This window comes from Aquarana catesbeiana, linkage group LG01, assembly GCF_042186555.1.
Source record: "Aquarana catesbeiana isolate 2022-GZ linkage group LG01, ASM4218655v1, whole genome shotgun sequence".
In the NCBI taxonomy this organism is placed as follows: domain Eukaryota; kingdom Metazoa; phylum Chordata; class Amphibia; order Anura; family Ranidae; genus Aquarana; species Aquarana catesbeiana.
Window position 1 is genome coordinate 655,880,921 of NC_133324.1, and position 16,007 is coordinate 655,896,927.

General features: G+C 36.5%; 1 protein-coding gene across 1 annotated transcript in view; it reads left to right on the top strand.

Annotated features, from left to right (window-relative positions):
• Positions 1-16,007, top strand: part of BANK1 (B cell scaffold protein with ankyrin repeats 1) — a 437,320-nt gene that overhangs the window by 184,072 nt on the left and 237,241 nt on the right. Inside the window, exon 7 of the mRNA XM_073601593.1 lies at positions 10,155-10,351. Coding sequence (XP_073457694.1) covers positions 10,155-10,351 — 197 coding nt within the window. The remainder of the gene's footprint in view (positions 1-10,154; positions 10,352-16,007) is intronic.

Below are 16,007 nucleotides of genomic sequence, written 5' to 3' on the forward strand. Positions count from 1 at the left end.
ACTAACCCTTTAATGCAAGTTTCTAATATTTTGGAATCAAATACGGTAGCTTTTTTTTAGTTCTAGTTAAAGTGAAGGCAATTAGAGAATACCTATTAACCTAGAGAACCTCTGGTGCTTTTTGCACAATGATCATAAGTGTCATGTAAATGCAACTTCTGTTTCATTTGTTTAATCCTTCTAACTTTCCACCACAACACAAGAGCAAGGAGAAGAAAAATTATGTTTGGCTGATTGCAAAGATACACAAAATAAATTTTGCAAACCACTCATGCATGCCTTAAAACAGCTAAAAAACCACAAGAAAGTTAAAGAACTCTAAATGAGGTCAAATTGCTATTTGATGATAAACTCTAAGTAATGGCTCAGTGAAAGACTGTAAAATTGTAGCTTGGGGCACAGAGTGTTTCTATCAAAATGTGTTGTGTAATGAATTGGCTGGGAACTAAATGGCTGGGAAAGCTTTGCTTTGAATAGTATGCTGAAAATAGTAACTCAACATATGGTTCACTTTCCTGTGCTTACACAAAATATATAGGTTTTCAGGGTCAGTAGTAGTAATTAAGTGTAATCATAGTGTTAGAATCTGATGAACAAATGTAAATACTGTCCATTCATGAAGAAAAATTTGAGGGGGATTTACAGCCGTATATGCACTTTATATAATAAGTAAAATACATGTGCTAGATGTGAATATTGTTCAACAGAAACATTATTATAGCAATATAAAGGAGGCTTGTTATTAAACTGTCTTGCTGTTTTTTTGTTGCTGGTCATCAAATAAATGTATAAGGTTTTCAATAGCATGCTTAAAAAATAAGCCAAAGTCTACATTCCTTGCAGTAATCTCTGCTCCCCTCCTCTTACCTCAAGCCGGCAGGGAATAGTGTCCTCTTAACTGGCCAGTTGCCCAGAGTGAAAAAGGAACATGTCAGTGCTAACCTCCATGTGGGCTTTTAGTGAGGAATGGAGTTTCATTGTCATGCTGCTGTGTGTTTAGCTTTATTCAGGGGATGCCAGTTCAAATCCCAGGGTGAAACTTCTACTGGCCTTCAAGATGGACAGCATTGGATCACGCTAAATGGGGAAGCTATACTCATCATATTCGTGGGTGGAGTGACAGAACTCAGCGGAACATAATCGTGCTACTGTTCTTGGCTTTGTACATATTTTTACATACTTTACACTACCAGACTACTTTTTTATTACTTGGCTGAGTAGGCCTTTTGTGTATATTACTGTATCCACTCAGAGGCTCTTATGCCCCGTACACACGGTCGGATTTTCCGATGGAAAATGTGTGATAGGACCTTGTTGTCGGAAATTCCGACCGTGTGTGGGCTCCATCACACATTTTCCATCGGATTTTCCGACACACAAAGTTTGAGAGCAGGCTATAAAATTTTCCGACAACAAAATCCGTTGTCGGAAATTCCGATCGTGTGTACACAAATCCGATGGACAAAGTGCCACGCATGCTCAGAATAAATAAAGAGATGAAAGCTATTGGCCACTGCCCCGTTTATAGTCCCAACGTACGTGTTTTACGTCACCGCGTTCAGAACGATCAGATTTTCCGACAACTTTGTGTGACCGTGTGTATGCAAGACAAGTTTGAGCCAACATCCGTCGGAAAAAATCCTAGGATTTTGTTGTCGGAATGCCCGAACAAAGTCCGACCGTGTGTACGGGGCATTAGAGTTATTGCTCTGTTAATCGAACATGCTGGTTTTGTCTTCATAAATACTTTTATGAATGTATATTTTTGTCACTGGCACCCTTTATGTTGCTGCTATTATAGGTTTCCTTAAACATCCTTGATCCTAAACCTAAACCAAAAATAATATTTATATACAATGGAATAGTGCAGCGCAAATATACCCAACACAATAAGATTCATGTAATAGCCACAAAATGCATTTATATAAATATAGATAAGTGAATAAAGTTTATAAAAGTTCTTAGATAAAAGACGCAATGATCCCAGATCATGTGAAGCTATGCATCAGGGCAAATAAACAGGTGTCTGAATCCATGCAACATTCCAACCATAGATGTGTGTGGCCGCTCTCCTGACATATACGACCCCTGAACCAACAAGATGGTCATACACGCATACCTGTATCATGGTCAGCCATCGAAGTCCCGCCCAGGAAGTAATGTGTACGGGAGAGGAGCCACGCATGACATCACCCACGGCCATCTTTTGGTTTGCTATGTATTTTGCTTGATTTTACTTGCACTTCGGATAAGTGCCAGATTTGTAAGTTACACTTTATCATTTTAATAAACTGTTGTCTAGCAGACAGCACTATATTCTCTTAATTTGTTTTATACAGGTTCCGCCACCACCAGCATGGAGGGATCATCTTGCCTCAGATTTATATTGGCCTTAAGGAGATTTGAGACCCTAATACGGGCATGCTTGTATGACCATCCTGTTGGTTCAGGGGTCATATATTTCACATGAGCAGCCACACACATCTATGATGGAAGTGTTGCATGGATTCAGACACCTGTTTATTTGCCTTGATGCACAGCTTCACATCATCTGGGATCTTCGCTTCTTTTATCTAAGAACCTTTATGAACTTTATTCATTTATCTATATTTATATAAATGCATTTTGTGGATAATACATTCATTTTATTGTGTTGGGTATATCTGCGCTGCACTATTCCATTGTATGTGTTTTGCTTTGAGGCATTGTAATATTAGCCTTGAGTGTTCACCTGCTATTTAGTAGTAGGTTTGTTTGCGTTGATTATTTTCTGTTTTTAGTTTAGTTTTAGTAAAATAATATTTAACCTTCAGTGAACACTGTGCCATGATAAAACCAGCAGTTCTTCCTATTCCTGATCAGCACAATCCCTTTAGTCCTTTAAAAAGCCACACCAGTTTTAGTAACCCCAAACTTCCATTTGTCCCTATAAATTTACTAAAAAAGCAATATTTATGATATTCATTTATATTCGAAAACAGTTTACACTTTTCCAACACTGCAGTAGTTGATACAACCAGTCAGAAGTTATCTTTCATTTTCCAATCTCCACTACAAAATGAATGCTACGACCTGACCGGATGCAATAATAAATCACTGTTTATTTTACAATATATTTATCAAATGTAATTTTCAGTTACCTTATGTTTCTGCTCACTGATCTAAATGGCAGGCAGCTCCTTTTCTTCGCAGTATTGGGTTAATAAATTATAGATTCAATATGCTCAAATTTAAAAGAAGAAAGATGAATCGATCAGGAAACTTTGAACAATGCAGTAATGCAGCATCACATTTCTGAGCTATGTTTTTACAAGCAAACAATATCAGTTTTGTTAAATCATCTTTACTCTTTTCCTTTTATTAACAGCCATGAATAAGGGCAAACTCGCTCGAGAGCTATTACATAAAATATTGTTACAGAGTAACCAAAAGATAAATTTTTTCACCCATTAAATACTTATTTCCATTCATAAATATTCAATAGCTTCCTACCCAGAAATACTGTAATGTTTAGTATTTTTAGCCTAGAAATTTTAGATGCTGAGCCTCGTAGCTTAATGATGTTGATCATAACATATTTCAATTCATTTCAAAACACTTAAAAAATAACACTAACCATGTGCTTACCTTCACCAAATTGCAACAATTAAAGCTGATATTGATTATTCTAGGAAAACAAACCCAAAATGCAGCAATTCTAAATGTGTCAAGCTGTGATCAGCTTAAGACTTATAAGTGCTTTTGGTCTGATTGATTCTGTTTAATTAACATTATCTGAGTTATTGATCGCTCATTGAGATATTACCTGCAAGGAAATAGCATTGAATAAAATGTGACTATAAAGTGATATAGTGCATTGTATTTCTGATGTTATATTACTGCTATTCTGATGTTTATTACTCATATCGAAGACGCATTAAGACTCACTTTTTTCCTTTATATGTGTTCTTCCCTAGCATTTAAGTAGCATTTACACAGAAACATTTTAATATTCATATTGCAAACTATAATTTTTGGTTCAGTTGTGGGTTTGTCATATTTAGCTGCTTGACTCACCATTAATAAATTTAAGACAAAAACACAAACAAATATTAACAACTATATTGCCCAAATATAACAAGTTAATTATCATACTACACTAAACAGTTCACCCTTAGGAAATTGCAGTGATGTTAAATGTTATTTTTTTTTATTATAAAATAAAACCATCTAAATAGGGTTTCAGCCATTAGTAAGCTTATTAATTGGGAGCATACACATCTATAAATCATTTACAGACTAAAGCATGGTCGTTATACTTATAACCCATGTAATTCGGCGTTTAAGGTGCGCTTAAATAATTATTACACTCATTGTAGCAACTTTGAAGCATTAGCAATTAGAAGCAATCATTTTTAGCACACAAACAGTTTTTTTTCCCCAAATATCATTTTTTTCGCACACATATATATATATATACTGTCATGTGACATAAAGTAGATTCTCCTCAATGTAATTTGAGATCAGGGGGCACAGCAAGCTGGAAATCTCAAATGAAACCTGCAATTGTCAATGCCTGAAGTTGACGGTATTCTGATAATAGACTGGCGGCGAGGCTCCCAATTACATTCCCCCCAATGCCATAACCACCCCTCAAGCTTCAGCAGTGTGTTTCACATGGGTGGCTAGCATTGAAGAAACCTCTACTAATATTTCCTGCTGGAGCTGCCCTGTAAGCAAACACAGATGGTCATGCGAGGAGGAAAGCAGGGAAGAAGGAGCAGATGACATGCATCCCGCTAGAGCTGCCCCCAGGCTGATAAAAAGAGTCATGTGGGGCGACATCCAGAGAAGAAAGGAGGACATGAAAAGTTTCCTCTCTGGAAACCTCTGGAATGTGCATACTGACACTGGCAACCCGACAGATAGGGGATTGACTGCTAAAGCATTGCTGCTGACAATAAGGAAGCCCATGGAAACTGAAGCACCAACCATTAAGAAGCACTAAGAAAATAATGTCTGTCTGGAAAATAATGTAAAAGGTTTTAAAGAATTTTACACAATGAAAAAAATTGTACAGATGCCTGAAGTTTACATGAGCTACAAATTGCCTGATATAAATGCATAGCATTACCATATACCACATAGATTCCAAACCCACCTGGAATCAGCACACTTTCTGATTATCAAACAATTTAACTGTTTAAAACTGTTTTTGAGTAGCATGAAGCTGAAATTTAATGTTGTCCATGACCAACAGGTCTTTAACCAACTTCGCTTCTATTGCTTATTAGAGCTTAATTGTGACCTGAGATACCTGGTTGTTCTCTCTGGACTGCATTTTCAATCTGTTTCTATGAAAACTTAATTAGGTAGCCATGATACAAAGATTATGCCTGTGTGTGCGATGGGGTGAGATGTCCCAATCAGAGGTATGGACAGAGGTAAAGATCTGGCAGAAAAAAAATCATAGGTCATGCCAAGAAGTGACAAACAAAAAGAGGTATAGTTACCCTTTAAGCAGTGAGTCATTACCTAGGCAGAATACAGTAAGTATAGTACTGCTAAAGTAGTTAACCTTTCCTGAGATATCATTATACCAGTGTACATCTATTCCCACAGTTAAATAATGCAGCCACGGACATAAAGGATGCTGTGGTCTCTACTTTTTAACCACTTCATCCCCGGAAGATTTGCCCCCTTAATGACCAGGCCATTTTTTGCGATACGGCACTGCATCGCTTTAACCGACAATTGCGTGATTCGTGCGATGCAGTACCCAAACAAAATTGACATCCTTTTTTTCCCACAAGTAGAGCTTTCTTTTGGGGGTATTTGATCACCTCTGCGGTTTTTATTTTTTGTGCTATAAACACAAAAGACAAAGACAATTTAGAAAAAAAACAATATTTTTTACTTTTTGATATAATAAATATTAAAAAAAACTAAAAAAAAACTAATGTCTTCATCAGTTTAGCCAATATTTATTCTTCTACATATTTTTGGTAAAAAAAAATTGCAATAAGCATATATTGTGGTTTGTAGCAAGAGATATGCACCGTTGGATCACTAATCCTGTTGCTTGCTGTGCTTGCTGTGGATTTGTTCAAAGCCTTTTTTGTTTCAGTTTAAAAGTGAGTGTAACCATTGAAGTGTGTTTGGAGTGATTTTAATAAATCTGTCAAAACGTTATTACGCATTTTTTCACATATGGAGCTGGCTTGATTGTAGTCACGGTTCATCACATGTAACCCAGGTGTGGTTCAACTGCTGTTTTGCCCAACACGAGAGTGGGAGGCTATACAATCTGGTGAGTGCGCTCTTCAGAGGAAGTGGTGTCACTATCATAGTGGTGTGGTGGAAGAGTAGAAGATTTATCACACAAGAATATTGAAAAGCAACTGTTGGGCTTGATTATTTATGCATTTATTTTTTGCAATTCCTTATCTATAGTGACACTTTTCACTGGGTGTTGAATTTTAAATATTTAATGATATTAATTTTTGTATGTAGAATTAGAGGGTCATAGGCATCATGCTGTTCTGACTCATCATTTTTCACAATTTATATTAGCGCCACTATCTCTATCTGTACACATGTTAGAAGTATAGTTTTGGGATTCTGAACAATAAGCGTATATTGATTAGTTTGCGAAAAAGTTATAGCATCTACCAAATAGGGGATAGATTTATGTCATTTTTAATTTTTTTGTTTTTACTCGTAATGGCGGTGATTTTTAGCAGGACTGTGACATTGCGGTGGACAGATCAGACATTCTCGACACGTTTTTGGGACCAGTGACGCTATAAAAATGCACTGATTACTGTATGAATGACACTGGCAGGGAAGGGGTTAACACTAGGGGGCGATCAAGGGTTTAAATGTGTTCCCTGGGAGGTGTTTCTAACTGTGGGGGGAGGGGACTGACTGGGAGTACATAGAGATCGCTGTTCCTAATCACTAGGAACAGACAAACACTCTGTACTTCCCTGTTAGAACGGGGATCTGTTTGTGTACATTGACAGATCCCTGTTCTAGCTCTCTGTGGAGCGATTGCAGGTAGCTGGCGGACATTGCAGCCACCGGATACGCACATCAGCTCCCCCTCCGTACAGTGGGCGCGTGTGTGCCTGCTATAGCTGTTAAAGGGACCTATGTACAGCTACGGCGATTCGCAGGAACGAGTCGACCTGCCACAGTATAATGACGGAGGCTAGTCAGCAAGCCGTTGAACAGAAAAAAAAGAAACGCTCTCATATTTAATGCACATTTGGACTTCACACACCAGTGATGTTATTTCTATAGAAATTTACAAACAATTTCTCCATCTAGTTCTACACCTAACCCAAGCTGTCTTCCCTAATAATCATATTTAGTAAAACCCAGAGCTTGTACATTTCCTCACTGTTCCCACTGTTTCACTCTGAAACAGCAACTGCAAATATCTGATGTTTTGTATTTTAAATATCTTAAGCTCAGACATCTAGCCTTATTTTTTAGATTATATGCTAATCTGCTATAAGGAAAACCCTCTAAACAGTTTCATATCAGGGAACTCATACAGCTGTAATATTTTTATAGAACTTTTTTTTACCCCAGTTACTGTAGTTTATTTCAAATATGGTTAGGAAATACATCTACCTGCCATAAAATGTCAACTGGGAGCGATAGAGATATGTTTCACTTGGCATGGGGGTGCATTAGACCTTTTTTGTGACAAAAAACAAATTATCACCATCACAAGCATATGGAACCCAGGGTGATATCTACCTTGTATCTTTTGGTGAGATTGAGCTACATGTCCCCTCCCTTCCCACACCCCCCAAAAAAATTGTTTTATCCCTATTGCTTTTTTATGCAAGGCAAACTATAATACTACACTGGAAATCTAGGGGTTGATTTACTAAAGGCAAAGTGGCTGTTAACTGTGCACTGGATACTACCTGGTATCTTTTGGTGAGATTGACCTACATGTCCCTTCCCCCCCCCCAAAAAAAAATTGTTTTACCCCTATTGCTTTTTTTATGCAAGGAAAATTATAATACTACACTGGAAATCTAGGGATTGATTTACTAAAGGCAAAGTGGATGTTCACTGTGCAAACCTAATCGTATGCAAGGAAAATTAAAAAAAAAAAAAACAGCATTTTTAATTGCACAAAAAAGGGTGATGGAAGTCAGAATTTCACCTTATTCACTAAGATCTGGGGAAAATTCCCTTGCAAAGTGCAACTTCACTTGCAAAATTAACAGTCTACTTGCCTTTAGTAAATTGACCCCCTAATGTGAAGCTAAAAATTAATTTATGGAAACAAGTGGTTGACAAAATATTGGCCCTTAATAGAATAACCTATGAACCCCCTTTCTTTCCCTATAATCACAAACACACTCACACTCTATTCATCTACACGAGTTTGCATTTCCTTCAAAAAATTATACCATTCATTTGGTTACTGTAAATTTTCTTGATCGAGAATTTCTACATAGAACAAAATCATTTTGGCAACTGAACAGAACTACTTTTTTTTCTTCATTTGTATTTTCTGTTTTTCTGTATTAATTGTTTAAACAATAGAAAATACAAAATTAACTGAATCCTACAGTATATTTCGAGCTTTACCTTGCTACATGCTTGTATAAGTCTGCTTGGTGTACTTTTAGTAAACTTTACAACAACAACAAAAAAAAAGTAGTCAAACCTCACTTGATTTATTGAAGTTGGACCAAACCAAGTACTAACAGGGACATGAGATCTTGGAAAGCACGAACTGTTGCATGAACAAATTATGAAGATAAGTAAAACAAATGCAGAAACAGTACATATAAATATTTAGCATTATTGCACCATGAATAGAAATGTATGTGTAAGGATGCATTATAAGAATGTTTAGTGTACAAGCTAAATATATGTTAACATATGTAAACTTGACATTTTAAAATCTGTCTCCATCAAGAATTCATTCATATTTTTGCCAGCTTTGTTCACTTGTTGTTTGATTATGACAATCCATAAGGGCATTGCCTTCTTGGTGAATGAATTTATGTAACCTCGGTATAAATATTTTACAGCTTGAAATGTCAGAATATTGAATGTCCTGTTTATTCCATTTGTTGACAGGTTGGCTAACCCTAGAGTATTAAGCACATCCACAGCATGCTATATGTGCTCAGATCTAGAGATAATCACCGTTTACGAGATGCTTGCTGGCTAATGAAATGACATTTGCATAGTATTTTTTCAACTGTGAAGGATAAAATAGCTGTGTAAATGACTTAAATGAGGATTTTCAAAACCAGAAGATTCCTTATCAAACTATGTAATGGGATATGTTTCTTTATCTCGTTAAAAGAGAATTGCATTAACTGTTAATCCAATTTTCTGTTTTTATATTTTTTATTTGGCAAAATTGCACTCTTATCAAAGCTGCAAGTAAAGTTTCTTAAAACTCAAATGTAACTTTCAGTTTAAATCAGCTAAATGCATTCCTAGTGCATCATAAGAACAGGCGTGTAATGTTATATAGTTTGTTTTTTCTGCAAAGCAACCACCGCCTGAATAGAAAAGCATGCTCCCTGCAAGCATGCTATAGAAAAGGACCCTTGCAATCTACGTGGAAGCTGTGGTCTCTTTGCAAAGGTCTAAGGAACCCCCTGATAACTCAGAGATGGTCCTCTAATGAGCATTGAAACATGAGCTTTACTGATTCCAGAGCTTTAGGTCTTACTCAGCTAGGGGTGTTTCTGACCTATGCTGAGAGGCTATTGCTTCCATATGGGAAGAAATGGTTATTTTCAGCAGCGTGACTTTAATTTGGATGCACCTGGATGATACATTGCTTATTTAAACTGAAAGTTTAATTGGACTATAATGAATATACTAGTTTATTGGCATTTGGTGACCAACAGATCGATTTGTAATTGATAGTTCAAACTTTTTAGGCATGTTTGTGAAACAACACAAATGGGGTTGGAGGTAACATTTCTGTAAAATACAGCTTTTGTCAGAGATAGTATTTCAGTTGCAAAAAAATAGAGTCACCCATGCAAAGCCAATGTCACCCATGCAAAGCCACTGTGTTTTTTTTTAATCAAGAAATAAATAACTCATCTGTACTGAATAGTTTATATTAAAGACACATACAGTACCATAGTTATATTTTCTTAATTATATTTCAGATGCCAGCTCTGTTGAAATACCTACCATACTGCATTGTGCTGCTAAACTTGGTCTTAAAGAGGTCACAAATCTGTTGTTGCAAAGCCCAGAGGCAGATTATATTTGTCAAATCACCAATAAGAATGGGGATGATCCAGCTACAATTGCTGAGAAACATGGACATAAAGACATTCAAGAAATCATCCTTCACCGAGCAGTAAGTCTAAATAGTATTTTGGTTCTGACATGGCAGGCGAAAAGTAGTATTGGTTATGAGCTATGTACTTAGGGCTTTATATTGCTATAGATATCTGTTACAATTAGCAGTGTTCATAGCTTATAGCAGTCATCAGTTTTACATTTTGATTCTTCCTTTCTGTCCAACAAAAATGCAAGAGAAAACCTAACTGGGTGCTATAGGTTCTATTGAAAAATTCTAGTCACGTTTGTCATTTGATAAATTAGACTTACTGTAATGCCCCGTACACATGGTCAGACATTGATCGGACATTCCGACAACAAAATCCTAGGATTTTTTCTGATGGATGTTGGCTCAAACTTGTGTTGCATACACACGGTCACACAAAGTTGTCGGAAAATCCGATCGTTCTGAACGCGGTGACGTAAAACACGTACGTCGGGACTATAAACGGGGCAGTAGCCAATAGCTTTCGTTTCTTAATTTATTCTGAGCATGCGTGGCACTTTGTGCGTTGGATTTGTGTACACACGATCAGAATTTCCAACAACGGGTTTTGTTGTCGGAAAATTTTATAGCCTGCTCTCAAACTTTGTGTGTCGGAAAATCTATGGAAAAAGTCCGATGGAGCCCACACACGATCAGAATTTCCGACAACACGCTCCGATCGCACATTTTCCATCGGAAAATCCGACCGTGTGAACGGGGCATGAGTGTTCTGTTTTAGCAAGCTATGGTGAAACATTTTTTCATTTTAGTAAAAGTAGAGTGGACCATCCTATACCAAGTTCACTATAACAGTTCAACTTAACCATCTACAGTATTTTGTACTAAAATGTCATTGCTTACATCCTATAAGATTGTGTCCTAAATAGATTAGGTGATGGTTGGTCTACATTTCTATTTCCCCACTTGTGCTATTAGTTACACGTTTAATTGAAATATACATTTTAATGTGAGATGCATAGCCCATCTCTTGTTGTTAGAAGACCATGATGAGCCTCACCACTTTCAGCCTCCAGAACTCTGTTCCTCCAGAGTGAGCACACCTGATGCCGGTCACTGGTGCTGTGTGCAGACACTATTCAAAAGACAAAGGTAGCACACTGTCAACTCCTTCAAAAGTCTTTATTCAAGCAAAAGGATTGGGTCTTATAGGTGAGGATTCCAATGTGCTCTGTCTTGCTTGAATAAAGTCACTTCTTTTGAATGTCATTTTGGAAAAGCTGTCTCTTATTGTATTTAGCAATTTTTCTGAAAAATCAACAATATGTTTTGACAAATTGCACAACAACAGTTAAAACTAGAAGAATGTTACGGAAATATTTTTTAAAGCTTACTTTATTTTGCTCAAGAGGCTGCTCATTGGTTTAAAATGTAACTAGGAAAAACTGGGTAATGAATGCAGTCTGGTGCATAGCAGGAACGCGCAGCGTTTGCAGGGGAATATGATCATCATTTATATAAAGCATTGATAGCCTCGGTGTCACCCTTTGTACATACATATGTTTGAGGCATATTGTTCTACTGGAATTGTGGCTTGTAGATATATACTAATACTCTTATTAGTATTACTACTATGAACATTCACCCCACGGGGTTATTTAAATGCCCACCCCTTACGGGCCCACATAGCTTTAGACTTTTGCAACTTTAGTAACTTCTGGTTGCATGGGCTTATCTCGGACCTGTCGCCTTCTTATCTGCTCCTATGTCCACTCTCAAGACCAATATTTGTAGGCTTGTAACATGCCTAAAGCAGTGGTCATCAACCCTGTCCTCAGGACCCACTAACAGGCCAGGTTTTATGTATTACCTTGGGGAGATGCAGACTAGAATACTGCAATCACTGAGCAGCAAATGATATCACCTGTGATGTATTTCAGTTATCTTGCAAACCTGGCCTGTTGGTGGGCCCTGAGGACAGGGTTGATGACCACTGTCCTAAAGGAAAATATATCCATAGCGAAACGTGTTGACAACCTGGATTTGGAGTAAAAATTGGGCACAAATTTTCCAGCCATATACTATGTGTAGCATCAGTATTAATATTTAACTGTTAAGATAGCCATAATCCACTCCAGAGTTGGGTACTGCTGTGAAATATGAATTACCCTTTTTGGGGGTTTATATTTTTATATATAAATTATATTTTAGTGTTCGTAATAAAACCTTGTGACTTTTTAACTTGTATGCCTCCTGTTGTGCCGTAAAAGTCTGCTATGCAAAACAGTATGTCTAAATAATCAAACTTTAGTCTATCCAGTAATTCAAACGTTAGCAGAGAAAAAGTTCAAGCCTAGTTCTGTTCACAGTTTTGATTCAGAAAGCACTTATTGAAAAAGAAAAAAGTTAAGTTACTTTATTCAGTAATGTGAGTGACAGTAGGATGGAGGTCACAGTGGTGCTACAGAAGGTGGTGATCCCACTGGGTTATCCGAAATATAAATATTGGATGCTACATATAATGATTTTTGAACATGTAGTTTTTTTAAATAAAAGTTCAGCAGAGAATAAACAGTAAGATTTCAAGAAATACTTTTCAATAGGTGTTATTTTCTTTTGATTTTAAACAATGCCTGAATATGTTTAAAGGTTCATGTTAATGGATTGCAAAGGACTTTTTATGTATATTGACAATTAACATATTGTGTATTGATGCTTATGCATTCAGTCCATTGCTTTAATTATACTAAGGTCATAAAGCACATTTTCAAACAGCAATTAACAAATGAATGAACATGCAGACGTAGAACTATGTTATCCTAATTTTATATTATGTGTGACTGGCTTCCTAAATACATCAAAATGGAAATGTGCTAGCAAATGATAAAGGGACATTATTACGAAGCTGTCTTTACTTTCAATATAGTGTGACTTATTTGTAAAAACTGGGGAATGTAAATAATGCCCAAGCTGATGTCTGCTTCAATTTTCACAACAAGAAAAGTACTAGAAAAAAATGTCAGCTGACCTCTAGATTCGCTATGTTTTATATGTCACATTTTTTCCTGACTAGTTTTGATCTTTGCAGAGCAACAAAGGGTACTAATGCTATCACTGTGTGTATGTGTGGGTGGACTCCTACAGTGCAGGAATGCCTGGTAGAAGGGATGAGCAATGCAGAGGCATGGGGGGGTTGATGAATCAGGTGCTGCAGCTGGGGCCACACTCCAAAGTACTTTAGGAGAGAGGCTCTCCATTTGCAATCTGTGGGGTCAGTTGGCATTTTGACAAACAGGTCCCACTCTGTGTATCAGGAGATCTAACATAAGCTCCAGTATTAATAAATAAAAAGAGATTGCAGGCTTCAATCAGAGGTTTATTGTAGCAATATTATTACAATGCATTTTATTTCTCAGCCTATATGAATGAAGCCTGTTAACCTGTTAACCTGTTAGCCTGTTAACATTGCAAATTCATTCATAAATCATTTATTACTATATTATATTACTTTTTTGTTAGTCCTCATGTACACATGAGACATTTTTATATATTTTTTATCATTTCAGCAAACCTGGAATTGTGGGGAAATATTTTTGTTTGTTTTGTTTTAATAAAAATTGTTCCCATTGTACTTTTTCCACAATACTGCTATGCTTCTACTCCAATTTCTATTTCTCTAACAGATACTTTAATAGTCAATTTCTTAGAACAATAGAAAAATGAAACATTGCCAAAATAGATTAAAAGGCAATGTGTACATATCCCTACATGCTCACACATTGCTCAATCCATAATGAGCACAGGGCCCTAAACAAAATAGTACATAAAGAATGTCCTTAGTATATTAAAGTTACATGGGTGATGCCCACTCTCAGTATACATAGTATTCCTTGTCAGTACTGGATAATGTAAAGTTCTCCTCCATATATCAAACAAATTGATTCTTCCAACTAACAAACATGGAACTGAACAATATTGCATATTGTATGACTTCATTTAGAACTACATGGAATCTCCCCTTCAGGGATTTTTATGCATGTGTTGAACTGTTATTGTAGAATTCCATAATGTCAGATAGCTCCTGAACTATACAAAATGGACAGTACATACTTTTCCACACCATTTATTAGGGTTGTACAGCCACTTTAGATACTATGCCTTAAAAAGTAGGACATGCCCAGTAAGTTCCATGCACCATGACACTATCCAACAACATCAAAAGATGGGGAATGTAACCACAAATGGTTGCAAACTCTTATCAATATATTCACTGACCTGCTCAGTCAGGGAACTCCTTCCAGAGATAATAGGTCTCCTGGTGGGGACTGATTGTACTCTTTAGGTAAAGCATAAAAAATGGAATGGTGGGACATTCCACATTCAGGAATTCCACTGTCTTTCTATCAATAATTCCATCCTGAAATGCTCTTTAAATAAATCACATTTTTTTAAAATCCTCTAAACCCACAGGAGGTGTCTTGGTGTACCATTTCTTGTCTCAGTTACATGAATGTATGGGCAGCCCACCTTGCTGAAAGCCAATGCATTTATGGCCTTACTTCTCCTATGGATCACAGGAGTACAGGTTGTTCTGCACTCCTGTGGTCTGTTTTCAGTTGATAGCGGGCTAAATGCCAAGAGTATTATTAATGATGCATAACATAAGTAGTATCCAGATGTCTGTAATCTTTATATATTATATATCTAATTATGTATTTGCTTACTTCAAGCTACAACTGCAGTACAACATGCAAGGGCAATTAAAAATATGTATAACTTTGCTCTAGTTTCCAGATCCACTTTAAAGATACTTTAAAAAACCAATTCACTTTCTTCCTACATCCCTTGACACAGTTCATAAAAATCTATTTACTTTCCTCCATTCCTACCTCTCCGAGGATTTACCTGATATATCATCACTGACATAACAATTCTAAAAATGTGCTCTTCAGCATATTTACTTAAATTATTTGTGCTGTTTTTAACTAAGAACCATTAAGGTTACTAATAGGACAAGTAATCTTCAGACACTTTCAAATAAATGAAAAGATGCTGATCACGTGTAAGCAAAGATGTGTTTATATATCAAGTATTATTCAGGACACAAACTCGATGACACTGTCACAAATTTGTCTGCAGCAAATCTCTCAGAAATCAATATATTTCTTAATTCTTTTTTGCAAAGTGATGACTTTAAATGTAAATGGGTACATAAAGCAAAAAAGAAAGTACAGTTGGTGTATTCTCCTGGGAAGAGGGTGAGTGGCATGAGTTCTTTAATTTAATGAGGGCTTCAACAGTATAGCAAAAGTACACAAAGACTATACAATAATTATAACCTAAAATGATTATAAAACATGACCGTTGAACAATCATTCTTGTCAGCTTCCATGACTAGATAAGGACTTACTAAACACCTCCCTGGAGACGATTGGTGATTGCTAAAAAACCCTATTTGGTATTTAAGATCAACGGTACCAAGCAAAATATTCATCAAGAAGTATTATATTGTCTGTTGTTTTCAGTGGTGAAACAACATCTACAAGGTGCAGATTTCCTAAATATCTTAATTTCTTAACTGCTACTTCCTGACCAGAGCATTTTTTGCGATTCGGCACTGCGTCGCTTTAACTGACAATTGCATGGTCGGGCGACGTTGCACCCAAACAAAATTGATGTCCTTTTTTCCCACAAATAGAGATTTCTTTTGGTGGTATTTGATCACCTC